Source organism: Odontesthes bonariensis, chromosome 15, assembly GCF_027942865.1.
Source record: "Odontesthes bonariensis isolate fOdoBon6 chromosome 15, fOdoBon6.hap1, whole genome shotgun sequence".
Classification (NCBI taxonomy): domain Eukaryota; kingdom Metazoa; phylum Chordata; class Actinopteri; order Atheriniformes; family Atherinopsidae; genus Odontesthes; species Odontesthes bonariensis.
Genome location: NC_134520.1, coordinates 29,711,560 through 29,738,671, shown reverse-complemented (window position 1 = coordinate 29,738,671; position 27,112 = coordinate 29,711,560). Strand labels below are relative to the sequence as shown.

At 39.6% G+C, this 27,112-nt stretch overlaps 3 protein-coding genes across 3 annotated transcripts; 1 reads left to right on the top strand and 2 right to left on the bottom strand.

Annotated features, from left to right (window-relative positions):
* Positions 1-779: 779 nt before the first annotated feature.
* Positions 780-14,946, top strand: slc25a24 (solute carrier family 25 member 24). Its single transcript, XM_075485917.1, has 10 exons — positions 780-1,281; positions 3,162-3,288; positions 3,411-3,498; positions 7,572-7,683; positions 9,983-10,141; positions 10,556-10,708; positions 10,821-10,928; positions 11,766-11,933; positions 12,110-12,260; positions 13,890-14,946. Exons 1-10 carry the CDS (start codon positions 1,102-1,104, stop codon positions 14,069-14,071), a joined length of 1,428 nt encoding a protein of 475 aa, XP_075342032.1. The 5' UTR covers positions 780-1,101; the 3' UTR covers positions 14,072-14,946.
* A 483-nt stretch (positions 14,947-15,429) lies between these two features.
* LOC142400740 (transmembrane protein 69-like) lies at positions 15,430-17,207 on the bottom strand. The gene is made up of 3 exons (XM_075485918.1): positions 17,118-17,207; positions 16,718-16,762; positions 15,430-16,614 (listed from the first exon to the last, which is right to left on the bottom strand). Exons 2-3 carry the CDS (start codon positions 16,760-16,762, stop codon positions 15,853-15,855), a joined length of 807 nt encoding a protein of 268 aa, XP_075342033.1. The 5' UTR covers positions 17,118-17,207; the 3' UTR covers positions 15,430-15,852.
* Positions 17,208-21,276: 4,069 nt separating this feature from the next.
* tm4sf4 (transmembrane 4 L six family member 4) lies at positions 21,277-25,472 on the bottom strand. The gene is made up of 5 exons (XM_075484451.1): positions 25,302-25,472; positions 24,545-24,634; positions 22,365-22,516; positions 21,842-22,025; positions 21,277-21,348 (listed from the first exon to the last, which is right to left on the bottom strand). Exons 1-5 carry the CDS (start codon positions 25,470-25,472, stop codon positions 21,331-21,333), a joined length of 615 nt encoding a protein of 204 aa, XP_075340566.1. The 3' UTR covers positions 21,277-21,330.
* Positions 25,473-27,112: the final 1,640 nt, after the last annotated feature.

Here is a 27,112-nt window from a genome sequence, read left to right as displayed (position 1 = left end):
AGTCAGCCAGGCTGCATATCACATCAAAAGCATACGCATTAATTACATGAAAGAGATACATGCAAGTCAGACAAATTTAGTTTTAATTCAGATTCTTTATTTTCTTAAAAGCATAATGCTGTGGGTAGGGAGGCTGATGGGATGCGGCCCCACCCCTAGTTCCGACGTCTATAGTGTTAGGTTTTTTTAATGGAGACATATATTGACAAAGATATTCACAATACTGCACAATTTCATATGTGACATATGACCTTTTTAGATATTGCGGGATATTCCCAATGTGTTTTATAAATTCCTTTGAACTTTCTATGCAGTTTAGACTCAGGAGAGCAGGAGTTCGGAGCCTTTTTTGGACATACAAATGTGTCTGTCTTAACAATTCTAACCGAACTATTTTGTTTACTCTATCCGCATTTTTTCCAGTTGGGCATACACTTAGTTGGAAGCAGCTGTTGGATTCCTTTGGGTATGACTCACTGACTAACACAGATTAGACATATACTTCGAACCACAGAGCCAACTATGGGGCAAGATGATATTGCACATAGAGCATTTTTACACAAGTATCCGCTCGTTTGGTGGTTTACTTCCACATCTCAGTGAACCACAACGAACCGCTAAGTTTGAAGAAGCACAAATAACTAAGGGGATCATTTACGGAAAGGAGGTGAAGCAGGTATTTGCTCCCCTCACCTGTGGAGTTTTTGGCGGTGCATGAGCCCTGATAAACAGCAGCGGTAGTGTTGCCTGGCAGGGTGTGTCTCTGTAATTTGTGCGCAGTAAAAGGAGGAGGTCCTCTCAGGCGAACTGAACCGAGTCTCTCCACCCTTCTGATCCGTCCTGCTCGCCTACCTCATCCACACACGATTCCCTGTAACTTCCTCTATACCTCTCACCGTTTACCGTCCGGATTCACACTCCATGAGGATCTGCTTGGACTTTTTCTTTAAGCTGCACCGCCGAAATCATTTTGCAATCACACGGGATTGCCACTCTGAAACCAAAAGTGCCAACCACGGGAGGCGGTTTGCTCCTCCAGCAGCGTAATCACCCAGTTTGTGTGTCTGTAGGCCTCTCCGTCTTTTTGATTTCTGTTTAACAATGTATCCGATCGCGAGGAAGCTGTTTTTTACGGAATGTCGGTGCGCAGGAGATACGTCGACACCGTACGAGGAGCTTTTCGCCAAGCTGGACACCAACAAGGATGGAAAAGTGGATGTGTCCGAGCTGAGGGCAGGCCTGGCTGCTATGGGCATCAAAGCCGGGAAGGGGGCTGCTCAGGTAGAGCAACCAAAACACTACACACAACATACAAATGACTCGCATTTAGAGACAGACAGTCACAACTATTCTTTGATATAGTGTATCATGTTTTTAGAGCGGGGAGAAGTTGTAGTTTCTCAGCATGGACCCTGAAATAGCTTGAAAGTATAGGCCTCAGTGGAGGTAAGGCAGCACATTTACTCAAATATTGTCTTTAATCAATTTAAAGTCAGTAAGATGAGAGAAAGGTGACACAAAACAGTCTTTATCCAAGTGCTTTATCCATAATAACTTGATATGAAACTTCATGCATTAATAGACAAAAGTAGCCATATTTATCATATTTGAGCAGCTGGAACCAGTAGTTATGTTTCTTTTCCTGATGGAAAACTTCTCTGAACTGTCATCAGTTATTTGTGTCAGATCTAATGGTGTTTAAAGACGTTATGACATTTATTTGATGGCTATATTCCAGACTATGAAGACACAGATTCTCAGTTGAACCCCATTTCAAAGTGACCATAAGAATCTTGGATTGTATTGCTTTCTGAAGTCTTGAAGCAGAATTGAAATAATTTTCTGCTGGAGGTCCGTGTTGGTGAAGTTTGCCCAGTTGTCACTGAACAACAGATGTGTAAATGACCACGTCTCAGTGCTCCCTGAAGACTGGTTTGTAGAGTTGAGCTTTGAAACACTAGCTGATAGTTTCACCTCTGTGTTTATTCAGAAGCAGCCCTGAAGCTTTTAACCTCTCTCTGAATGTGCCCTGGAGCAAGGCAGTAACTCTCAAGCTGCCCCAGCGTGCCTGATCAGAATCCCGCGATGTGACAGGGGCCCTTGTCAGGTTGCAAACCAAATTTTTTTTAACCAAGACTAAATGTTTTACAGTCCCTTCAAATAGAGTATGAGACTTTAACAAATGCAGATGGCTGCTTTTGAGACAGCCTCGTAAATCTCCTCTTAAGATTTTGATTAACTTGTATTGACTAACCCTGGAGTTGTTATAATTTACTCTAATTTAAGAAAAAAAAGCCTTACAATAACTTTTTAAAAAATATATCCTAAAAATCTTGGGAAGCACGCATCTTAACAATGTGCACAACAAAGAACCCGTGTTTCTCTGCAGTAACAGCAGCAGGCTCAGACTGGTACATGTGGGGGGACTAAAAGGATTCTCAAGAATTTCTGAAACTGTCGCAAAGTTCAAGCTGCAGGTGAGCTCTTATTGTGACTCTGAAGAGGTGCGTTCCACCTTTGCTTATCAAACAATGCTGCATTCCTCACACTCATCAGTGAGGCTGATAACTTTAATGGTTTGGGTCTGGAGGAAAGGTAGGGAGAGGCCATGTCTGTGTTACCAGATGCTGTAAAACTGGAGCGTTCCCTTTGCATGCAGTGATACGATAACAGGTAATAAATGTGCACTGCGGCTGCTTTTGAGACAGCCTCATAATTCTCTTCTTAAGATTTTGATTAACTTGTATTGACTAACCCTCGCAGTTTTATTTTAATTTGACGACAACCAATTCAATTCTCTCTTGTCCTCGGAGAGTCTCTACAAAATGAAGATCATCTGTATTTGCATAACACTTGACAAAAGAATAGGAAAACCTAAAAAAAATTCAAAGCAAAGCAGAACATTTAGAGTCCGTATGGAAATGGGAAGTGACAGATTAATTAATGAATTAATCCAAATACAAGATGGCACAAAGAAAGTGAGTTGACAAGAAACATATTTGCAGTTTTCTGCCACCTACTGGCGAAGTGAAGCAGCTGCTGGTGGGGATGAGACGATAGAGCCCAAACCTCTCCTTTCACCCAGTCAGATGCTCGGCAGCACATGAGACACTGCTGCATGACGAAAATGGGCTGCTAATACTCTGTCTGGTTTTCTTCAGAAAATCATTTCATCAGGAGACAAAAACCAAGATGACGAACTCGACTTCGGGGAGTTCACCAAGTACCTGAAGGAGCAAGAGAAGAAGTTGCGACTAACCTTCAAGAGCTTGGATAAAAACGACGATGGTACAGTACAGCATGGCGATTTCAAATTTACCCAAAAAGTCAAATGGATGCTGTGAGTCTCATTATCTGTCTTTACATGCTTATTCACGTTAGGACCGCTCTGTTTTTGTTTTTATTAACAGGTCAAATAGACTTCATGGAGATAAAGCAGTCACTCGCTGATCTGGGACTGGAGATCAGCCAGGAGGATGCAAAGAAAATCCTTAAAAGGTATTCCAGTCAGACTGTTAATTTCTTTTAAATTCAGTCACGTCCTTTTCTGGTTTTAAAGCAAAAAGAACTCAAACTAAAAGCTGCCTTAATTGAATTGAATAATACATTTTAATCCTAAAAAGGACATGGTTTTTGCAGCATAAAGAATCAATAATTGTTATTAGTAATTATGAAATAGTGTTTGTATGGAGTCATTGCTGTGGGCAGAAAAGACGACTAAGCACCAGACTTTAAGGTGGAGACCAGTGTGAGGGACTGATAAGTAGTTTTTTGGGGAGCACGTGATAACGAGCTGTTGAGATGGAGACAGAAAGAACTGCATCATCTGAGGGAGGGCTGCACACAAACTGTTGACCAAACCATGTCAGTTTGTGATGAAAATCAAATCAAATCAAATCAAATTTATTTGTATAGCACATTTCATGTACAAACAGTTCAAAGTGCTTTACATAAAATAAAAGCATTGCAGCAGGGAGTGCAAGAAGCATTAAAAATACATAAAATAATATAAAGAGAAACAAATAAAATCATTTAAATGAATTTAAAATCAGGCAACAGTCTAGATAAGTTAAAAGATATTTCATGCATAGACACATGAGAACAGAAATGTTTTTAACCTGGATTTAAAAATGTCTCCATTTGGTGAAAGTTTAATCTCCACTGGCAGTTTGTTCCACTTGTTTGCAGCATAACAGCTAAATGCTGCTTCTCCATGTTTAGTCTGGACTCTGGACGGGACCAGCTGACCTGAGTCCTTGGATCTAAGAGCTATGCTGGGTTTATATTCTCTGAACACATCACAGATGTATTTTGGGCCTAAACCGTTCTGGGATTTGTAAACCATCAGCAGGCTTTTAAAATCTATTCTGTGACTGACTGGAAGCCAGTGTAAAGATTCTAAAACTGGTGTGATGTGTTCAGATCTCTTAGTCCGGGTTAAAACTCTAGCAGCAGCGTTCTGGATGAGCTGCAGATGTTTAATGCTCTTTTTGGGAAGTCCAGTTAAAAGAGCATTACAGTAATCGAGTCTACTGGAGATGAATGCATGGATGAGTTTCTCCTGGTCTTTTTGCGAGAGGAAACCTTTAATTCTGTTGATGTTTCTGAGATGGTAAAAAGCTGCCTTGGTGACAGCTTTGATGTGGCTGCTGAAAGTCAGATCTGAGTATCAACACTCCGAGGTTACCAACTTGGTCAGTGATTGTAAGGGCCCGAGTCTCAAGATATGTACCAACGCTGACCCTCTTCTCTTTGCTACCAAACAGAATGATCTCAGTTTGGTCTTCATTTAATTGTAGAAAATAGCAAACGCTGCACATCTGAGTATAACTGCTATTTGAGAGTAGAGGGTTTTTAATGCGTTTGTTAAAGTTGTGAAATAGAAAAATAATAAGAATAGGACGTGCATCTGTGACTGAAAGCTTACAGTTCTGTTGGATGAACTGGTGATGTTAGAGGATATAAGACAGATATTTTAAGACGGATAACACTTAAAGGTGATAGAGAATGGTTGAATGGGGCATTAATCCTTGTTCTGTGATGTGATATGTAGCCCAAAAAAAATTGGTTGGGTCTGTAATGGCTCAGAACCTCGCAAAAAGGCTCTCTGAAACAGCTGTTACTATGCTGGGTTTAGAATGCGTCTTTTGCCCTTATTGGTGTCGTTTCAGAGCTTATCTGGCAACCTCATTATGAAATGCAGGTAGGTGTTGGCGCTATTCGGTTGCCGTTGCTTGATTGGCTGCCCTTGCTCTCACTGAAAACAGAGCTATAGAGTAATACACTGACTGGAAAGCAAGCTCATCAGAATCAGAATTTGTTTTATTGCCATTGTTAGTGAACAGTGTTCACTAACTAGGAATTTGCTGCGGCGTAAGGTGCAAACATGTAACATAGGATATAATAATAAAAAATAAAGAATAAAAATATATGAATATAAAATGTACAAGGTGTGTACAACAATACACAGTATCCAATGTACAGAGCAACAACAGTGCAGCTTCATTAGTGCAATTTTAATGATGGTAAAGTGACTGGGGCAGGTTATGAGGTGATTATGAAGTGTTCATAAATCCAACTGCAAGGGGGAAAAACTGTTTTTGTGACGGGAGGTTCTGGTCCGAATGGAGCGAAGCCTCCTGTCCGAGGGGAGTGGTGCAAATAGAGAAGGGTCAGCTGTGATCCGACCTGCTCGCCCCATAGTCCTGGAGACGTGCAGGTCATGGATAGATGGGAGGCGCACCTTCTCAGCGGAGCGCACAGCTCGCTGCAGTCTGTCTGTCTCTGTCGGAACTGACCATCTACTGAGCAAAATTCCGACTGAAGCCTGCTCGGAATCGTGCAAGCTTTGTGAAACTGTACTCCGTGAAATGCGCAGCGCAAAGGAAAAGTCGGCGGTTGGGGATGCTGTTAAAAATAAATAAAAGCCATTGATCGCGAACATTGCTTTCCGGGGGAAGAATATGTAACGATCGTAGTCCGCTTTCACAGCCTTGGAAGGCACACCTGTTCCTGTTTCTCGCCGAAGGGGCGTGTCTGAAACGGGGTGGCTGTGGACTTGGGTGTGGGGGGGGGCGATTGCTGAAAAAGTGACATCACTTTTTCACAAACACGGATTGGGGGATATTCTGGGGGCTATTCAAAAAAGGGAGAACTTGAAACAGAGGTTCTGACACTTGCTGGCACTTCGTGTGTACTCCCCACAGCGGGGAGACTCAGAACTAACACCAAAAACATGAAAAAGATGATTTTGATTCTCTATCCCCTTTAAATTTTTTGACAGGTAATTAGTATGCTGGACGCAATCAGTAACTTGTTGTGTCCCAGAACCTGTGTCCCAGTCTTACTTCACTATTGAGAGCTCTTTTGGAAAATGCTTAAACCTTTAAATGGTTTGTTTTGCAGTGAGCTGCACAGCCAGTATTTTATTTGTTCGAAAAAAAAAAAAATACAAAGCTGAAAATATTCCGTTTGACATCAGAAAGGAACCAGATGAGCTAATGAGGATACAGACTGAATATAGAAAAGGCCTTTTAGAGGTTTGGATAATTAATTAGATGTTGATTACAGAATAAGTAGACAAATTTATCATATCTTTTTCTTTTTGTATGTTAGATTAACATCAAAATGAGAATGAATTAAAATCATCCTCTGCTAAAATTGATAGGAGGCTTTTTTTCAACTATTGTCTTTATGACTTCTGACCTGCTTTTTACTTCATGTGCGCTGCATCTTTTTTTGCAAATCTGTCTTTTGCCTCTACAAATTAGGTAGCACTTGGATGTGTTGGTCATCACTGGTCCTCACTCACTCATACAGATTCCTCTATTTAGGACTGATTTTGTTAGAGGAATTCTATATAAACTCTCCCTTTTATCCTTTTGAATTTTGTTTAAACTTGTTTTTACTTTCTCCCTTGTCCTCTTATGATTGTCCCAATAATTACAGCATGTAAAAAACCAAATTGAGGAGTGATTTGTTTCCTTGACTTTTGGTTAGATGTCACTGTTTTTTGGAGCTCTTCTCACTTTTGTTTGAGATTCAGATAACATTTTAAAGAAAAACTGCAAGAGTCCTTCTGTTGTCTGAATGGGTTGGTGGTCAGATATGCTGCAACATCTGCATTTAAAGACAACACTGTTGCTATCATATATAGACTGATATATCAACTTTATTCTTACATTACTTCAGCTTATTCAGTGCTTATAGACAAAAGAGGTATCTATCTATATCTTCTGGAAATGCTGTATCTTATCTTTGGTCTAAGCTGACTCGGTGTCCAAATAATTTCCTGGAAATATCTCCTCTTACCAACATACAAAAGTACTTTAATTTAACATTCATTCTAACCTTATAAAATCCTATTTGCAGTTGTGACAGCTACAAAGTAGACTGTTATAAACTCATAGTTCCTGTTAATAATAAATGGGTATAAAGTCCATGTTATGAAAATTGCAACTTATTCTACACCCAAATTGGCTATTGAGTCTTCCAAGTTTATTGGAAGTTCAGATTTTTAATTTTTAAATTTTTTTTTTTTTTACATAAAAATTTGTTTTCCTGTTCTACAGCATTGACGTGGATGGCACAATGTCTGTGGACTGGAATGAATGGAGGGAGCATTTCCTGTTTAACCCGGCCGCCAACCTGCAGGAGATTATTCGCTTCTGGAAGCACAGCACGGTAAGGCGGGGGGGGGGGGGGGCGTGTCACTGTAACTGTCCTCTAGTGTGTGTGTGTGAGTGAACACTGGCACTGTTATGATAAATTACTCCAAAATGTTGCCAACAACCAATATACAGCAAAAATGATGAGGCTCTCCGTACTTGAAATAATTCTCATTACAATGTAAGTTTCTTGGAAGCATCAGAATGAACAATAATGAAAAACTGTTGACCATACCTTAAGTATAAACATTTTAAACCCTTCCCTTGGTTAAGTAAGGCTACCATGAACGATTGATATGTTCTCTGAATAAGAGCAAACATGGGCTGTTTCTATCACAGTTATCTTGCAGTCACTTTTGGCATTGCTACAGTCCAAATGAGATGAAACATGAATCCTCAGCTAAAAACTTTGTCTGAATGAATATCTTAGACAAATGATGGCAAATGCATCACTACCCAATCATGGCAGGGAGAACGTCATGAATGACAGTCGTTAGCTGGTGCTGGATTTGTTCGAGAGCTTTGGCAGCAGATTGTCTCCTTTGCGTCGACACTTTGAGAAAGAGGAGAGGTGGAGGCAGCGAGAAGAGAGGAGGAGACTGAGGCAGCTGTCATTACTAAATAGGTTCAACCCTGTTTAAAAAAAAATTACAGTTGACATTAGAAAAGAAGTTGGAGGTGACTAATTCATGGGGTTTTTCTATATGTAAAAGTGTGCAATTTTTTTCCAGTTATAGAAATTTGATAACCATTAACAACAGAAACGAAGACACTTCCAGTTAATGGCTAATCTCTGACGTATGCTTCCTCTGGCTCAGCCTTGGCGGTTACGTTAACTTGTCGTTTCTTAACTAAGCTGAGATGAGCTAAATTTAGTCTGACCTGCGTGTAGATTAGACCGTCAATGGGATTTGGTTAGGAGGAGGAGAAAGGAAGTGAGAGCAAGAGAGAGGGCGCTGAGATGAGGCATCAGTCAGGCTGTGGCAGTTGTTCGTGACATCTATGACAGCTAGAGCTTCCCATCACCACCTGTATTCAAACCTTGGGTTTCTGGCCAATCAGGATACAGCATTTGGATCTGCAGACGCTCAGTGTCTGTTTAGACTCTTTATTAGAATTGGTGTGTAGGATCCTCGTCAGTCCAAAGTGGATTTTGGGAGGGAGATTAAAGCACAGTGGGATTGTGTTGCACTGCGGCTTGATCAAAGGCTTGGGATGGCCATGGCTCTGCTGCAGCCTCAGCAGCTGCGGCAACTTCAACGAGCAAACTGGTTTTTCATTGACTTTGAAGACGATGGGAGAGTCTATGAGATGGAAGTGGACATGGTAGGTCCTTGTATTGGAGTGGTTAAAGGACTGGCTGACAAAATAAACTGATAGAAAGAAATGCTTTAGGTAATTTGGGAACCATATTAGCATAATATATCCCTGATATATATGATACTGGGAGTATCCTGATCAGTAAATCATCAGTTTGTCAAAAACAAATTGTAAGTTATCCTTATCTTTTTCTCTTGTGAGGAAAGAATATTGGTCGACCTTTTCAAATTTTGTTTATTTTTATTTTGGGCTCAGCAACAGTAAGTAAGTGTCTGGTTTCCTATAAGCTGAACCTTACTGTGTTCATTATATCGTCAATGGCTTGTCTACAAAGAAAACTGGTTTACTAAAAACTGAAATGGTTAAAAAAACATGTCGACACTCGAAATTAAAAGCTTTTATTCCTGCTTTGTCTTGTGTGAGTTAAGACTGAGGATGTGTTGCTCTTCAGTTGATGGTTTAAAACGTTCTTTATGTTTAAAGTTAGCATTTATTATCTGTGGTTTGACAGGAAACTGCAGATAACATTGACCCACATGTTCTTTAGACTGAACAGATGAAATCGAGGAGAACTTCGATATACGAGTTTTTTTTTAATTTTTAATTTATTTTTAAACTGCATCATCTGCACTGCGCTGTGATGTAATTGATGGCACCGCATTGACTTGTTGTTATGCAAGGTTTTGGATAAGGAGATGCTGTGTGTACTGTCCTGACAGGCATTAAGTACAAGGTGAAGCTGTGATTATCTTTATTTGTGAAGCCTTGTTAAACAAAAGTTCATCTAATCTCAAAAGCAGTCCAGTTTACAATTGTTTGATGTGAGTGAATGCTTATATGAAAAAAAAAAAAAGCAAATATTTTGTTAAGCAGCCCTATTGGAACAAGCTCGTTATGTTTGGGATGAATTTGAGAGTCTGCATTTTCTTTTCTGATTGTTGATTTGAAGAATATGTCTTTATTTTAGTGATATGACTGCACTGTATCGCGTCTAGGTTCTGGATATTGGCGACAGCCTCGCCATCCCAGATGAGTTCACAGAGGAAGAGAAGACAACCGGCATGTGGTGGAAGCAGCTGATGGCAGGCGCCGTGGCAGGTGCAGTGTCCCGAACAGGAACTGCCCCGCTGGACAGGATGAAGGTCTTCATGCAGGTGGGCCAACATTTAGAATTCAGTTTGTCTTTACTTTTAGATGTCTGTTATATTGCTGCTGCCTGGCCTAATTAATAGTATTTCTGATAATGTTTTAAATGATCCCAGGATTAGATTGATATGGCAGTTATGATATTTGTGTTGGCATATACTGTTAAATTCAGTAAAAACTGCTCAGATTTAACACTTCACTATCACAACTGCAAGGGTCTTGACTTTTATATGAACACGACTGCCCACCGAAACTGCACAAGTGCACAAGATACCTTTTTCTGCAAATCATTTGTATTAGTAACAACATCAAAATAATTATTTTTTGTTATACCACTCTTTATAATGGTGAACACAAGTGGGTGTCCTTGTAAGAGCTATGACACATAACACATCTTTTTTTTTTTTTTTTTTTTTTTGCAGGTGCACGCTTCTAAGAGCAACAAAATCAGCCTGGTGGGTGGTTTTAAGCAAATGTTAAAAGAAGGAGGAGTGGCATCTCTGTGGAGAGGAAACGGTGTTAATGTGCTGAAGATTGCCCCCGAAACGGCCATTAAATTCATGGCTTATGAACAGGTAAGGGCATTTCTCCCCTCTAAATAGATTCCAGTCTGCAGCTCAGATTTTGTGTTTGATGATTCTGAATACACGCCTAGTTTTCATGTACCATGTGTCACTCTCTCATCAGTTTAAGAAGCTGCTGTCCAGTGAACCGGGGAAGATCAAAACCCACGAGAGGTTCATGGCAGGATCGCTGGCTGGAGCCACAGCTCAAACCGCCATCTACCCCATGGAGGTGAGCGGAGACACAGCTTTAACAATGTGAAAAGACTTGGGTGTAATACTAAAAAAAAAAAAACACCCACAGTGTGTAGATCCAGTAAAGTAGTCCATCCATTTTCTTCTGCTAACTTGGTATGGGTTGTGGGGACAACAGTCAAAGCAGGGATGCTCAGACCTCCCTCTCCACCACCAACAGTCCTAAGCCAGCTTAGAGACCCATTCTCTTTAGCATGTTGTGGGTCTGCTCTGGGGTTTCCTCCCAGATATATGCCCTAAATACCTCACCCGTAAAGTGTGATGGATGCATCCTGAACCACCTCCACTGACTCCTTTTGAAGCAGAGGCGGAGCAGCTCCTCTCTGAGCTAAAGGACTGTTTCTGAAGGTGAGCCCCAGCAGCCTTTGGAGGAAGCTCAATTCCACTCCGTGCATCATTGAACTTGTTCTTTTGATCACTATCTAGAGCTCATGGCCAGAGATGGTAACTTCACCTTTTGGCTTAGTCATCACTGCAGACTGTGACAGTCCCTGCATCACTCCAAACACCCCATTTAAAAACGTCATAAGTCTGAAATCTCTAACCACTTTTGCAGCAAAACCAACTTTTGAGTCATTAACTGTTAGAAACTTTTTTTCTGTCCAAAGTACATCTTCCTTTCCCTTACATACAGATCTGGTGCAGTTGTATGTAAAATAAAGTATTCAGAACAAAGCAGAAAAGTTGTGTGTGAGTTTGGGGAAATCTGTAAATTGACATGGATGCAGTTATATAAATCTGAAATTAGCCTCATTTGTTGGAGAAATAAAGTGGGGAAAAATAAAAGCTTTGCTAATCACTTTTATCTCTGCAGGTGATGAAAACCCGACTGACGCTGAGGAAAACTGGACAGTACGCAGGAATGTTTGACTGTGCCAAGAAAATCCTGAAGAAGGAGGGGGTGAAGGCGTTTTACAAAGGCTACATTCCCAATATTCTGGGCATCATCCCCTACGCCGGAATAGATCTGGCAGTGTATGAAGTAAGTGATGATGAATCATGTTTATCTGGATGAATCTAAATCGTTGAAGATTCAGACAAGATGCCAGACTTTCATGTTCAGCACCATCTTCATTTCTAAATATCACATGTACATTGATTCAGTCAAATACGATGCTTCTACAGTAACACTCTTTTTGCACACTTCTGTATATTCAGAGCTTGAAGAACTTCTGGTTGTCCAAATATGCCAAAGACACTGCAAACCCAGGTATTCTGGTGCTACTGGGTTGTGGTACCATCTCCAGCACCTGTGGCCAGCTGTCCAGCTACCCCCTGGCTCTGATCCGCACCCGAATGCAGGCACAAGGTAAGGGGAACAAAAGCTCTAATTGAAATAATTAATTTAGCTTAAATTGTCAGCATTTTGCAGTTCGTCATATGGTCAAGTAAATAGATTGCACAGGGCTTTATGAAATAAAAGTGAACCGTAAACACCTACATTTAAAAAAACAAAAATAAACAAAACTCTTCAGAGTAATTATGCAGAAACACAAATGCACACGAAACAAACCAGAAGTTGAGACACTCCCAATGAGCCAAAATGGAACATTTACACACTGATATTGAGCCTTATACTGGATTATGTTCACATTCACAGCTGACTGTGTCAGCAAGACGATGACGACATCTATGCGCTACACCGAAGCTTGTAGAGTTTTAATCCAACATGGCAGCGGAAACAACGTTACCGTTCAATGCAGCCTTAGAAAGTGTTTTAAGTAGCTTAGAGCGCAAGTTTACTTTAATTTCTTCTCTTCCTAGTCGAATTTCTGTCGTCATCTGGTATAAGTGATACAATTGGCTATGAATCGTGCGCAAAGCAGCATGGGAAGAACCAGACGCCATTTGATAGACATTCAGAGCGCCCAATAAACGGCTCTAGGCATTCGTAAACCACGCCTCAAATACGAGAAAATGCACACCTAGTTCCCAGACCACCATCTCATCGAGATTGTGGACGCGTCAGCCAGGCTAGTTCTAAGGTGGAAATGCTCCATCATCGTGTTGACTGCTTCTTTCACTCGTGATATAACTTGGCTAGCTTAAAGAAAACATCCATATGGACACGTTTTAAAAAGTTTAAAAGCGTGTCTTTAACTCATTGGCTGCCAGCCATTTTCAGTTCAGAGACACCCATACTGCCAAGTGTTTTTCAGTATTTTGACTGATTTTTCCAAGACCCACAGAAAAGTGTGTCTTATGACTATGTACACACCGAAATTACCAAAAGAAAGAGTAGACTCTCTTTTTTGATCAGGAAAAAAAAGTTTGTTTCTACCATTTTCAGTCTTTTAGTAATAGACAGTAGAACATAGGTTGGTTTCACCAAAAACAGAAAACGAGCTCTTTTTTTTTTTTTTTTGTGCATAGTGGCACTGCTGCCACCTAGCGGGTAATTTTGCCAGTATATTCTCTGTTTAGTGTTTACAAGCCTAAGATTTAGTGACGAACTCCGCTAGATTGTCCCCCAGCCCGCTCCGTTAAAAAACGCAATTGACGTCTATAGACGTCTTTGGCAGTGAACGTTTTTTTTTTTAAATTGACGTCTATAGATGTCAATGGCACCGAAAGAGTTAAAAGCACAAGTGCTCATTTTGTAGTTAAATTCTTAGGAGTATTTTTTACTTTACTCTGAACTTAACTACTCAGACTTTGTGTTATATGTGAAGACTCTTCTTAACATTGTTACATGGAAAACTGTGATATGTAGCCTTTTGTCTCACAAGTCAGTTTCACCTGAGTAAGCGTCCTCGATGAAGTGAAGAAGAAGAGTTTCTTTCCACTGAAACTCTTGAAGTCAGTCTAAACAAACACGAACTATGTTACGTTTCCGACCCCATTAAAAAAACAAAAAGTTTGATTTCTATTTTACTTCTTGAGAAAACTCTGTGTTCAGTTTTTGTTGACCATCTGACATGAACTCTTGTCTTCTCAGCTTCCATCGAGGGTTCGGAGCAGATGCCGATGAAGCAGATGGTGAAGAAGATCCTGGAAAAGGAAGGCTTCTTTGGACTTTATCGCGGTATCCTGCCCAATTTCATGAAAGTCATACCGGCTGTCAGCATCAGCTATGTTGTGTATGAGAACATGCGATCAGGCCTGGGTATCCAGAAGTAGGCAGCAGAGCTGTCTGTCTCCATGAAGAAGTGCATCAGTCTTTTTATTTCACACATTTTTTTTCTTATTTCATTCAGCATTTTAAAGAAGTTCTTTACCTGGAAGTCACCAAAGTCTGGCCTCAAGCAAATGCAGATGGAGTCACTGTAGAGCGTTTAAAGTGACAGCAGGACCTGGATAAACTTCAGGGCCTCTATGAGATACAGTGTGATTTGAAAACCCTGCAGCACTGACGCAGGGGTGACAATAACATCTCTACAGGGTTTCAAATGCATGCTTTTTTCCGGGCTGTGTTTACAATGCACCCACGAGCTTAAAGTGTACCGTTACACTTTGGGCCAAGTGGCTTTAAATTTACAAACACTTATAAGAGGATACTTTCTATTTGGTTTGAGTAGAAATACCATTGTTTCATATCAGAATTATTTTTTGTAACATAATGTGTCACGTGTTCTTGATATTTATCCAAAAAGCACCTTATTGTACCAGTTTTGATCCCGATGTGAAGTCCAAGCCATCACCTGCGAAAGTAATCAGACCAATGGTTGAGAAGTCGCATTGTTTCACAGCGTTATGTAAGCACCCTGGACATTATGCAATATCAAGAAGAGCAAATCTGAGGAAACTTAAAGTGCAATAGTGTGTTTACGCATTAGCTGAAACTTGGAATAGATTTTACCAGCTTATTCCAGAAAACCGGACATTGTTGCGCCTCTTCAGTTAGGCTGTTGAAAGGAGAAGAAATGTGCCTTATGTTTTTTTTTTTTTTCTCATATCTGTGGACTCTCCCCTTTTTCTTGCCTTTCTTTCCAAAATTTGTTTCATAGATGCTGGTGTTTACATGATAAATAAAAACACTTTTAAACAAAAACAAAAAGAAATTGTGGGCATGTTTTTAATTTATTTTGAATATTTATCTTTCAGTGGCACAATATAAATTCTGATGCTCAGTCAACGCCAATATATTCTAAACCGAGTACTCTATGACCCTTGAGTCAGACGATGGTGTGCAGTTAACCCCTGAGGATCTAAGAACAGATTACTCTAGTTTAGATGTTACATAATATCCTTTTCCCCAGTGATAAGGTCACTCTTGACTTTAGCCGTCTGATCCCAACCCAATGGATCTGCTAATTAGTTGAACAATAAACCAAATCACTGCCTTACAGAAGCATAAATCCCATTTAACGACTCAAATCCTGTAGTTTGGTAAAACTGCTAGTTGTCTAGGAAAATCATATTTGTTATAGTTGAAGTGTGTTCTCTTTTGCTCTTCCGTAAACTTAATTATCTTTGCAAATCTTCATTAAATAGACCAATTTAAGGAATCCTTGGGATCAAAACGTAAGATAAAAAAATCTAGTCATTTTTCTTTTATTAACAAGTTGTTAGTCTTAGTTAAATCCATTGTTTACCTTCAGGTTGCTATTATTGTTGTTCAATGTGCTCTATAATCGGAGGAGAATCCATTCCACTTTGTCCCAGACCACAATCCAATCTAATACAGTCCTATCACTTAATAATTGAAGATCCTTGACTAGGGGAAACTTCTATTGATAGTTTTTAACATCACTGGGAAATGTTTTTCCCTCTCTGACATGAAAGCCTACATATTCATGTTAACAATTCCCCATATAGTCTTTAATAAATTGCTTTGAAGTGGAAAAACAAAATGTTTCAGCTAAATAACAGGAAGCCGAAATCAGCCACCCATGACAGGATCAAAGACAACTTGAAGTCGAATCACCCAAATAAAAATAACTTATAGAAGGAAATGCTTGTCAATCTCCAAAAATGTACTTCTCTGGATATAAACCATTCATTATGACCATACCGAGCAGAGAAAAAAATGCCACAATGGTCAGGATGGCACGCAGGGCTTTAAACCAGCTTGGGTAAGTTGGAAGCAGAGACAGATCATAATGCAGGGAGATCCCCAGTCCCATGATAACCATAGTGGCAGCAGGAACAATGCTGTCGCTCATCAGCATGGTGACCCAGGCTAACAGGGAGGGAACCACGCTGTTGGTCAGATTTATCCAGTCGGGTTTGGCTGGGCTGCTCTCGGGAAGTGCAAATCCCCACCGAGCTCCACCCAAGAAAGAAATGATGGAAGCGGCGTAGGCTAACTGTGCATAAGCCAGCTGCGGGTAGTAGGTCTCTGTCACAGCCATGAGCAGAGCGGGGGAGACGAAGGGGATGAGCCCCGCGAATCCCAGGTACAGGGCAGGTTTGGGACTTTTCCACAAGTCCCTCATGTCATAGCGCAGCAGGTCTAGTTCTCTGGGAGGAGGTTCAGGCTGCACTCGCTTCTTCGACCTCACAGCAGAATGGTGGAAATATCGGTTCCTCGCCACCAACAGAGCATGATGAGTCTGGGCCCTTTGGAAGAGTTCAGTTCTCCTGCAACCACAGACAGCAGGAGGTTGAACTTGTTCAGTGTATCTTTCTGAGAATGGGGGCCTGATGAAAGAGGTGAAGCTGAGGGAAGCTCCACCATCAGTCAGGGCTGATGTCCAACTTGGACCTGCCCATTGCAAAACCTATAAAGAAAATAAAGATTAAAATTTAGTATCAAAAGGATAAAATACCAAAATATGAGTAAACAAGTATTTGGGGCTGTGAGATCACGTGTGTGTGTGTGACCTTCTGGGTTGCAAAGGTGCTTCTTCTGAATACAACAGACAGCATCTGAAGGAAAATGGAGGTAATTTAAAATATAATTTTCATTCATTAGAATTTCTATTGATCAGTATTACATGCAGGTAATAAAAAATTGTAATACAAACATATAATATTAAATAACAAACGTTTGAATTTAAAAAAAAAAAAATGTAATAATCCATCAAGTCGAAACGGGATTGTAAGCAGCTATACAATTATTCCTTTAATCATAATAGTTGTTTTATACACCAGAGACCACAGACAGAACATAAGCGGAGGCGCTACAGAAACGTCACAATTCTCTGCTTACGTCAGACTGCTGAAGCTCGACCGTTTGCACGATATAAAACCCCATTTATCACATTCAGACACTTGATATTACCTCGCTTTAGTGTGAAATCTTCATACTTTAATCTGTTATTCCAAACCAGGGTCAGTTAGCCAGTGTTGACCTACTGTTCAGCTTGTAACACACTGGTGCGCGATTTATTTCTTCCGTGTTCGTCAGGCTATCGAACTTCCGTTCCACTACAAAGACGAGACGTATTATCCCAACGTTTCCATGTTTGCTTGTAATGTGGAGTGCGGTCAGAGTGAACATCTAAGAAATGTTCAGTCAGATGTGAGTTGTTGCAGATCAGCAGGAACAGCTGAGAACAGGGAGAGGAAGAAGCTCTCAGCACCATTCCCTCTACTACTTTGAAGTTTAGTTTCAGCCCTGTTCTCAGTTGTTCCTGCTGATCTGCCTCAGCTCATGTCCCACACTAGAGATACGCTCAAATCCACAACTTCTGTATCCCCACATAAAAAGGGCAAATTGTCCCTAGAAAAACCGCAGGGAAGGGTGCTGGCCTTCCCTCTCAGCCCAGTCCTAGTTCCTTCTGTTGGCCCCATCTCTCTGATCAGCAGAGGTAAGTTGCACCTTTTAGTTTAGGAATCAAGGAGCAGTGGGCATCATTGTACGCAGCATCTGTAACAGCCATTTAAACAAAAAAAAAAAAAACATTTTAAACACCATTTAAATGTAAACAGCTCATAATCTTAGCTTTGAAAAATGTAACAAAACACAGAGAAACGGACCAACAGTGCCTTCCTATAACTAGTTGCCTTCTTATCCATGGTCTACACGCTTTAAATCTAAAGAAAACATGAGAAAATAACCCATCTTGTTGATATAATATGATTTTAGGGATGTGTTCTTTCTTTTTACAATGAAATAAATGTGCCTAAACACCATAACAAACCTTAGAGATTCAGTCCCTGTCTAAAAATGTAGATTTCCACCACCAAAGTGGCCTTGAGGTGGTCCTCACCTTCCTCTGCTTCCACCTCATTATTCACCAAACCGTCAGTTTTCATTTCAGCATGTTAACTGCTGAAGGTGACATTTTCTACCCACACGCTAGACCATTGTTTCTCAATTCCGGTCTTCGGGACCCACTGCCCTGCATGTTTTCGATGTTTCCTTCCTCCAGGATACCTGATTCAAATGATCAACACGTCATCAAGCTTTGCAGTGGCCTGATCAGGAGCTATTCATTTGAATCAGGTGTGCTGGAGGAGGGAAACATCGAAAACATGCAGGGCAGTGGGTCCCGAGGACCGGAATTGAGAAACACTGCACTAGACCATCCATCCATCCATCCATTTATTGATTGTTTATTATTGGGCTGAGATTTCTCCAGTTTTAGCTTCTTTTCATTGGTTCCCTGTTAAATTCAGAATAGAATTTAAGATTGTTGTCCTTGCATATAAAGCTCTAAATGACCGAGCTCCATCATGTCTTAAAGATGTCATAGTTGGATATTTTTCTAACAGAGTTCCTCTTTTTCAGCAGGTATCCCTGGCCTGGTGTCCCCTTTCCTGTCCTCTCAGCCTCCAGCTGCCCTGCGCTCAGGATGGAGGATTGGACTGAAGAGAAGTTTCTGTGCAATTTGTTGGTTTCCTTAGTTAGGAAATAGTTTTTGAGTTAGCCCTGTGTGAATGATTTCAATGAATTGAACTATATTATTTTTGTGTGTTGAGATGACATTTGGTGCTGTGTAAATAAGACTGAACTGTTTCCAGAGGGAAACAGTGTAGCTGTAAGTTAGCAGCAGATGCTGGCGAACATGCTGGCAGACCAAGCCGGAGACGTACACAGCGTAACTCGTAGTAATGCACATGTACTGTTAATTATTGTGTTTAAATATGCTTCTTGATTGGTCAATCATTCCTTCCTGATTGGGTGCTTCTTTGTCAAATGTATGGCCTTTTATTGACTCCAGCTTTCTAATGCTGCTCCATGCTTGGCGTCTAAAAAAAAAACAACCTAAGACAGCACCAGGCAGTTTACATTATAGACACCAGATGGCTCCATACGCTTAATAAACTCCAGCGTACATTTTTAGGGCGTTTCAGATACAGCAGACGTCGTGGAAAAGTAGAAGAGTTGTGACTGATTTTGGCTATTGATAGAATATTATACAAAAAAATAAATAAGCAACAGCAAATCTGGTACCAAAGTTATAAATGCAGCAGCATCACAACAAAGTCTGAAAAAATACAACTACTTATAAGTACAATTTGTTTTCATGGCACTTTGACTATATTCACAGAAGGGACAAAAAGGTACTAGTCGTACTAGTAGCAAGTAGTTACTTAAGCTTGGACATGATTGATGAGAATATCTACGAAAAAATTAGAAATAAAAGTTGTGTAAACACACCAGGATGGTTACTGTTGATAACATCAACTTATTGTTTTAGATTCTTCCAGACCCCTGTTCTTATTCAAGCAGTGTCAGATATGTCTTTTTATTTATTTATATGACTTGATCATGTATTTAAACATTTGGATGCATTTTAATCTCATTTTTCAGATCCACCCCCTTTAATTTCCACAGCAGTGCTTGGTGACAAAATATCTGCAATAAACACTGACTGGTTGTGATGTGTTCTTGAAAGTCAGTCACCTTTCCGACTGAACCAATCAGAGTAGAGCTGATATGAATAAATTAAACGAAAGTAAAAAATAAATAAATGTGGAGTCTGAACATGAAAATGTCACATTGTATATATATATATATATTTGGATACTTTAATAAAAAAAATACGTTAGTGTTAAATGAAGATAAAAATTGAAATAAGGCAACTTCTGTAAAGGAATTATTACTAATGCATTAACTTGTGACTAGCAGTGACGCCTTATCAGGAGAAACTGCCTTTAACCATTTCATACCATTTTCTAGGTTAATTACAAACAACCCATCATAATTTTATCAACTGATAACTTGTTTTCAGTGTAAAAAAATGATTTTCAACAACAATGATTTTCTAGTTTGATTTTCCTTCTTTAAAGAAAAGAGACAGCAGGTAATTCTAACGTGGAAGATAAACGAGGTCAGTTGATTTTTTTCACTTTTCTTGGACATTTTTTTCATTTCAGCTTAAATTAAAGTGTGGATGAAGACTTCTTTAAATATAACTTTATGTGTTGCCTGGAGAGGATTCAGTGAAATTATTCATGAAAAATAAAGGGGAGCTTTACTCTGCTGCTGAGCTTGAAGGCGAGGCCCTTGATTATTCAGCTAACTAACGTTCCAGTCATCACTTATGGCTGCAGCGGTTCTTGTCAGAGACAGCACAAAATGAGACTGTAGATTCAGCTGTCAAAATTCAAAGGTCCTTACTTTGCTTCTGGGCAAAAACCGAAGGGACTCGTATGACTTGTATTTTTTCTATCACTTTTTTTGTGAGACTTCAGCTCTTTTTTTTTATAGGTACGATGCCTCTGATTTTAGGGCGTAAAACAGAGCTAGAACCAGTGTGTTAGTTTTTCATTTTTGCTGTAAGTAGTACTGACAGAAGCCAATACACACACCATATTTTTGAATCAATTTGTGAAATAGCATGGCTTACAGAAAGATAAACTTTATTAGCACACCATCAGGTCAGAATCCCTTAAGAAGGCAGAACTTAACCAAAAAGAAATGGAAAAATTCTTACAATGTATTACATCATGCAAATAGTGTGACTATATGCTGAATGCATTCCTACAAGATTGCAACGTACTAACAAAACAAAAACACCTCAGTTCTTCCCTGACGCCTCTAACTTAGAAAATACTGTGAGATATGATTGGTGGTGTGGATACCAAAGGGTCTGTCATACATCAGATTCATGCCAAGGACCCAGAAGGGGGAAGCCATGAAGCTGCTTGAGTACACAATATAAAAGTATAACCAATTAAGTTACATTTGTATAAAAGGTAGGATCTATAAATTAGAAAAATGAACTCACAAGACAAAAGGAAAAAAAAAGAAATACATTTTGCAAGTGGGAGATTTGTAACTACAGTGGTTAGTATTGGAAATTTGAGATTAATTCATGTAATAATAATGATAAGAAGAAGACAGATGAGACAGTCCTCAGTGTTTCCTCAGAGTAAATCAGAAAGCCTTAAGAAGCTCATTTCTGTAATAATTCATTCACTGTAATCGATGAGCTCTTATCCAAAACTATGGTAACACAGCAAGAAGATTGTTGTGAGAAACTGGTCCATTGGAAGAAGACTAAATACAGGAAAGACCAACCCCTTCAGCCACCGGAGGCACTTCACACAGCTCCATCATTCTGAAAGACAAAAATCAACATTTTCATGTGTTTGGCTCTCCGAGTAGAATGCATTTTGTTAACGTGGACACTAAACCTTAAGCTTACAGATAAGTTCAGTCCACAGACAAAGTGTCAAAAGGTGATGAAAACATTCATGACAAGGCGATTTGAAAGAATTGAGCCGTTTTCGTTGGTATAACTCAACTCTACGCATCAAGTCTTCATGTTAATATTTTTAATAACATTTTCTTTTTGTTGCTTTATCAGAATCTTCCTAATTTCCTTTACTTAATGATATGGAAATATATACTAATTTGATCCTTTATTTGTTTGTAATATACAGCATTAAAACTGCGTAATAATCATCAATGTACTATATTATCTGTTTTCTGACCAGAAAAGTATGTATCAGATATTTGAGTTAACAGCTTTTCCTCCACAATATTTTGTGTTAATCTCGTAAATAGAGTCAGTGCAAATGAATTGAGCTCCTGTCAGACTGGTTACTGACCCCACAGCAGCCACAGCAGTCTCCACACAGAGCTCCCACAATGCCGTTCACCACCTGAATGGCACACAGTGCCGCCTGGATCAAACCCATCACAAGCAGCACAGCGAACAGAGACAGATTCCAGGACACCACATTTTGTGGCTCTTGACATATATCCCAGATAGACTTGTCAGACAGGTAGTTTCTGCAGGGAGGAGATGAGAAAGAGACAGATTTTATTTTTTAAAGAATTTAGACACTGCGCAAAATAGCAAATTAATCAATAAGTAGTCTACCATGACAAACTACATCAACAATTAGCTTATGTAGGTCCTTTGCTGTCTTTCTATTGGCTTTTTTTTTTTTGTTCATTGTCTTAAAGTTTTTTATTTCTCATATTGTATTATACTGTGGAGCACTTCTGAGAGAAATGCTATAAATTTAACTTGCTTTTCAGCTGAAAGAAACTGCAACCCCATTATTGGTGTCTATAAATACACACAAATACATGTGCTTTAATACTTCAGATTATTTTCTGTCTCACCCATCTGAAAAGGGATAGCCCCAGCCTGTTCCGTTGAGCTCAGTGCCGTTGAAGAAACACAGAGGTCCTTGATTGATGGACACAGCAGAAATTACGACTGAGTAACCAGCTCCTAAAACACCAACAGCTGCAAACAGTACTGAGCTCAGCATCTACAGAGAGCGGGTGGAGAGAAGAAAACAGTCAGACATATTGGCAATCAAAACATTCAACAATATCTCTTTAAACTTCTTAAAATAATTTAACTATTCTCTCTGTGTGATGAGGCCAGGTTCAGGGCCATGAACCCAGCCAACACGGATGAATTGGGATGGTGTGAATGCATGTGTTTAATCTGGAGACTTATGTTTGCTAATTCTTCATCATGCCTACAGGTTCCCAATCGACCAGTGTGTGTGTGTGTGTCTCTCTCTCTCTCTCTCTCTCTCTCTCTCTCTGACAGCACAATACCACCTCTGTGAAAGAAATTCATGTGGAACTCCCTTTGGGGGAAATGGCTTGTGACAGTGATCAAATTCTCATTATTTGTGAGTATGTACTTGTTTTTCTATATTCACAAGGTCTAAAAATACAGAACCCACGATACTTGTGGGATCAAACGTGTTTAGTGGGGACCAAATGGTGTGCTCTACATGTTTAGATTGATTTTTAAGAGTCAAAAGGGTCAATTTTGTGATTATGGTTGAAATTAGAAACTATGGTTAAGTTTAGGGAAATGGCAAGTGTTAGGAATTGAGTTGTGATGGTCAAGGTTAGAATGAGGGGCCAGGGAACACATTATTCCAATGGTGAATCATTATAGAGATAGAAAAGCAAGTTTGTTTTAGTGTGTGTGTGTGTTTGCATTTATGGCTGTGTAAATCATGAAAAGTGTGTACACAGTGTCATTGTGTTTGTTTTCCATTACATCCTTTGGGTGATTAGGCTGTAAAGTTATCAGGTGATATGCAGTAAAACATCATCTGACAGAGATGGTTTGTACAGAGCAGCTCCACCTATAATACTGGCTTTTATTCATTCATTCATTGTTAATTCTGGAAAATAGTGAAAAATATTTCCTGGTGTTTTAGAAAGTTGCAACAACAGGAAATTGTGTCGCAAAGGATATTTTCCAAATATGATGTTCCCATATACTGTAGTTCTGACGTAAAACTCACATTTTTTTACTTGACTGTAACACCAGTTAACTAGAGGGATGTAAGATTACAAGTTATAACCACTCAAATTATATTCTAGATTGCAATTATCCAATACCATTTGAACACTTTTTCTCCAGTGTAAGCAACACATCTGGAAGAAAAACAACCTTTTGGTGTCAGGTGATCTTCATTTCTAATTGTGGCTGTATCTTACAGCTTGTTCTGCAAGAGTAAATAATGCCCTTCCACAGATCAAATATGGATTCACACACTGGCTTCATTCCATTTAGCTTCTTCACTTTATGGAACCTGATGTTGTCATACCATCTAGGGAGCTGCATCCTAGTTTGCCCAGAAATTGCAAGGCTAATTGTTTGATGCCCCTATATGCACCCCTTCCACAGTATCCTTGTGAAAGACGTAGAACCTCAGGCACTGACTGAATACAGATGGGCGTAACCACTGTGACATGATTCGTAGATTGCCATTTTGAAACCTTGAATTCAACTTTTGACACTCAGCCTCTTGGGTTTTTACAACCGCACTAACGTATAGAGGATTACTCTGAGGCCATTTTGTACAATTATCGGTATAATAAAGCATCTTGTGAAGTATCATAGTCTGCATTTGTTTAAAATTCAGCAAAGGCTGTTTTGAAACAAGATGAGCCACTGAGGGGATATTTACTAAGTCTGAGTCAAATAATTTTCTTTCACTGAGACCAGCGGCTTGAATGCACTTTACCAGTCACACCCTGTTGCAAGCATGCGCCATTCAGGCCACGGTTAAGACATAGCATCAAATGTTTTACCACAGCTTTGTAACTGCTTCTCAGTCATTAAGCTGTTTAATCTTGTTTGACTTTGTTGGCAGCAAAGTAGTGAATCTTTTGGCTTTAGCATCAAAAAACTTGATGTATAATTATTATTATTAGTCTGGGGACATTGTCCAATCTGGGTCTCCATCTAACCTTTCAAAAGCCACTGCTGTAAATGATAATTTCGTTATAGTGAGATGTTGAACTGTGAAACGTCTCCTCACCGCAAATCTCTCCCCACAGCTTTTGTTTCCACAGCAGCCGAAGCAGTCATTGTTCTTCAGACCCAGGAACACCAGAGCTGGGAAAATCATCTGTCACGCAAAAAAAAAAAACACCCCGCGTTCACACATGCACAAACACAGACAAAGAGTTGAGCATTTTTTGATTTATTGGTTCCTTTATTGTCTACTACTCTGCTCAATGCCCCACCAGGATGTAACAGATTTCACCCGGATTGTCTACTTTTTCTATAAATGCAGTATTATGTTCATTTGACACATTGGCTTTAACCCGGTTCATACATACTTGAAAGGCATTACTTTGATATATTTAGCTATACTGAAGAGGCTGTCGTTTAAACCAAAAATGTTCATAGAAATGAACTTTGCTTCCATCTATTTAAACTTTTTCTGAAAATTAACTCATGTTTCTATCAAGTTATCAATCTAAAATTGTTGAACCTCTAAGTTAAAGCATCTCAAATATAAGACTTCTTGTCTCAGTCATGATTTTTGTAAATGGAAACGGCATGAATTTCACTTTGGATTGCTAATGAAACCAGAAACTGATACATCGTCCCACATCGTGTCTCAAAAGATTTCCACATTTTATAGAATAAAGAAAATCAATTAATCAATACAGAAACTGTCAGCTCAATGAAAATGATTGTCAATTACATCACTAAAATGCAAATAAGTGAAGACACCATAATATCAAATGTTGCAGATAATCATTATCTTTCTAAAAACACAAACTCACCAGCACTCCTGATCCAAGAATGCCTCCAAAGTACCAGACCTGTTCTGTGATGTGTTCTTTATCAACAGACTTTCCACCCGGGAAGAAGAGTAGGATGTTGCACAGCACGCAGACAATCGACAGAGGTATCAGGGTGATGCCCAGACATTTGGCAAAGCTGCCTGAACACATTCTGACACTGATATTTTGATTGCGTCGGACAGCAACAGCAAACTTTCCACTGAAACAGTGGAGTTATCTGAAAGATATTGGGAAGTTGATTATAAAGTCCAGTCGTTGTCCAATTCAAGCACTCCAGGAGATAGAAATTAAGATGGTGGATGATAACACCCCACCTGTTAGCGTAAACCCACGATTTATCTCCAACTGCAGATTAAGCTTTGCTGTTTTTTTTAGGGAAAAACCCCCTCAGAATTCACTGAATGACGCCGCCTGCTTCTCCTGTTCTAAATCTGAGGGCGGACGGCTTCATTTGAGCTTTTATATCTTACCCCCGCCTCTTTCCCTGTGTGATCTCATCATTACCTTTTTACACCGACCACCTGTAGTATGGCAGGATCTTTCACACACATACACACAAATTACAAACACATATGCACATGCTTGTAGCTGAATAAAACACACAGAGAACCATTAATATAGGAATACATACCTGCGTGTGCACACAAACCAGTGGGGACAGTGGCCACAGTGGTTAATGTTTTACTTTGGGTTTTGTGTGCATGGAGACAGAAGGAAGTGACAGACAGTTGGTCGATACAGCAGGACCTTCATGCTGACCAAAAGTTCAACCTCTTCATTAGTCAGGAATGTCTCGTGCATATGCTGACAAATGTGATAAATCAATAAAATAGTCAGAAATATCACTTAGGACATTAAATAATTATTTAACGACAACCACGCCTGGTGATTAATCAGGTGTAACTAGAAAGCTTGTCAAGTTGTGATAAAGTCAAAGCAATTGCAGATCTCTAATCTCATTATTCATGCAGGCAGTTGCAGCCAATTATTATTTTCAAGATATATGCAATCTTTAGTGGTCATGAGAGCAACTAAAAATAGCATCGATTACAGTGACGGTCGCCTTGTTAAAACAATGTTTTATGGTCCTAAACATGATTATTCTCTAACCCTACCAAAGTAGTTCTGATTTCTTAACCTAACCAAGTGATTTTACTGTCTAAAGGCAACCAGAAAGTGACAACATGTCATTTGAATGTGTTGCGTCTGCATGCCACCAAGGCAACCAGTAAAATGGTGTCCATGTTGATGAAGGTAACGTTGATTTGTCATTGATGGAAAGTAGGTTGTTTTGTATCTCATGTCACGAAAGGCCCATGGTTTAAAGCTTGGCGCTTAGGTGCTCCATTCAAGCCCCCTCGATCCTATCCATGTGAACTTTGTGGTTTCTTACATTAAAGGCTCGAGAACAACGTCTTCTCTGATATGAAAATGCTCATATGAGTTGCATTTCTCTTCTGCTCCTTGAAGGGATGGTACTTTACATGACACCATGGACAAGTGTATAAACAAATGATCCACATCCCCCTTTCAGTTTCAGTTAGGGGATTTGTATAATGATGTCTTCTGTATTCCTCTCATAAAGTGTTTGGTGTTAATGATGATTTAATGATGCATTGAGAATCTTGCTCCTGCTCCCAAGATAGACTAGTGCAAGCCATATATTTATCTCAAGTAATGTTTCTACTTTTCATGCTACAGAGAGGAACTTTAGAGGGAGGAGAGGAGATTTAACTTTGACTTGAGGGTATTTTTCTTGCTTTTTGAAGCAGTGGAACAAGTGTCTGTAG

Bases quoted from the DNA above. Each gene is read 5' to 3' on its own strand.
- slc25a24 (XM_075485917.1), top strand. From the start codon at position 1,102: ATGTATCCGATCGCGAGGAAGCTGTTTTTTACGGAATGTCGGTGCGCA. The intron at 3,289-3,410 runs GTACAGTACAGC...TTTTATTAACAG, and splicing joins CTTGGATAAAAACGACGATG to GTCAAATAGACTTCATGGAG. The intron at 3,499-7,571 runs GTATTCCAGTCA...CCTGTTCTACAG, and splicing joins GCAAAGAAAATCCTTAAAAG to CATTGACGTGGATGGCACAA.
- LOC142400740 (XM_075485918.1), bottom strand. From the start codon at position 16,762: ATGCTGTCTGTTGTATTCAGAAGAAGCACCTTTGCAACCCAGAAG. The intron at 16,615-16,717 runs GTCACACACACA...TTTTCTTTATAG, and splicing joins GCACCTTTGCAACCCAGAAG to GTTTTGCAATGGGCAGGTCC.
- tm4sf4 (XM_075484451.1), bottom strand. From the start codon at position 25,472: ATGTGTTCAGGCAGCTTTGCCAAATGTCTGGGCATCACCCTGATACCT. The intron at 24,635-25,301 runs GTGAGTTTGTGT...TTTGCGTGACAG, and splicing joins TTCTTGGATCAGGAGTGCTG to ATGATTTTCCCAGCTCTGGT. The intron at 22,517-24,544 runs GTGAGGAGACGT...CGCTCTCTGTAG, and splicing joins GCTGTGGGGAGAGATTTGCG to ATGCTGAGCTCAGTACTGTT.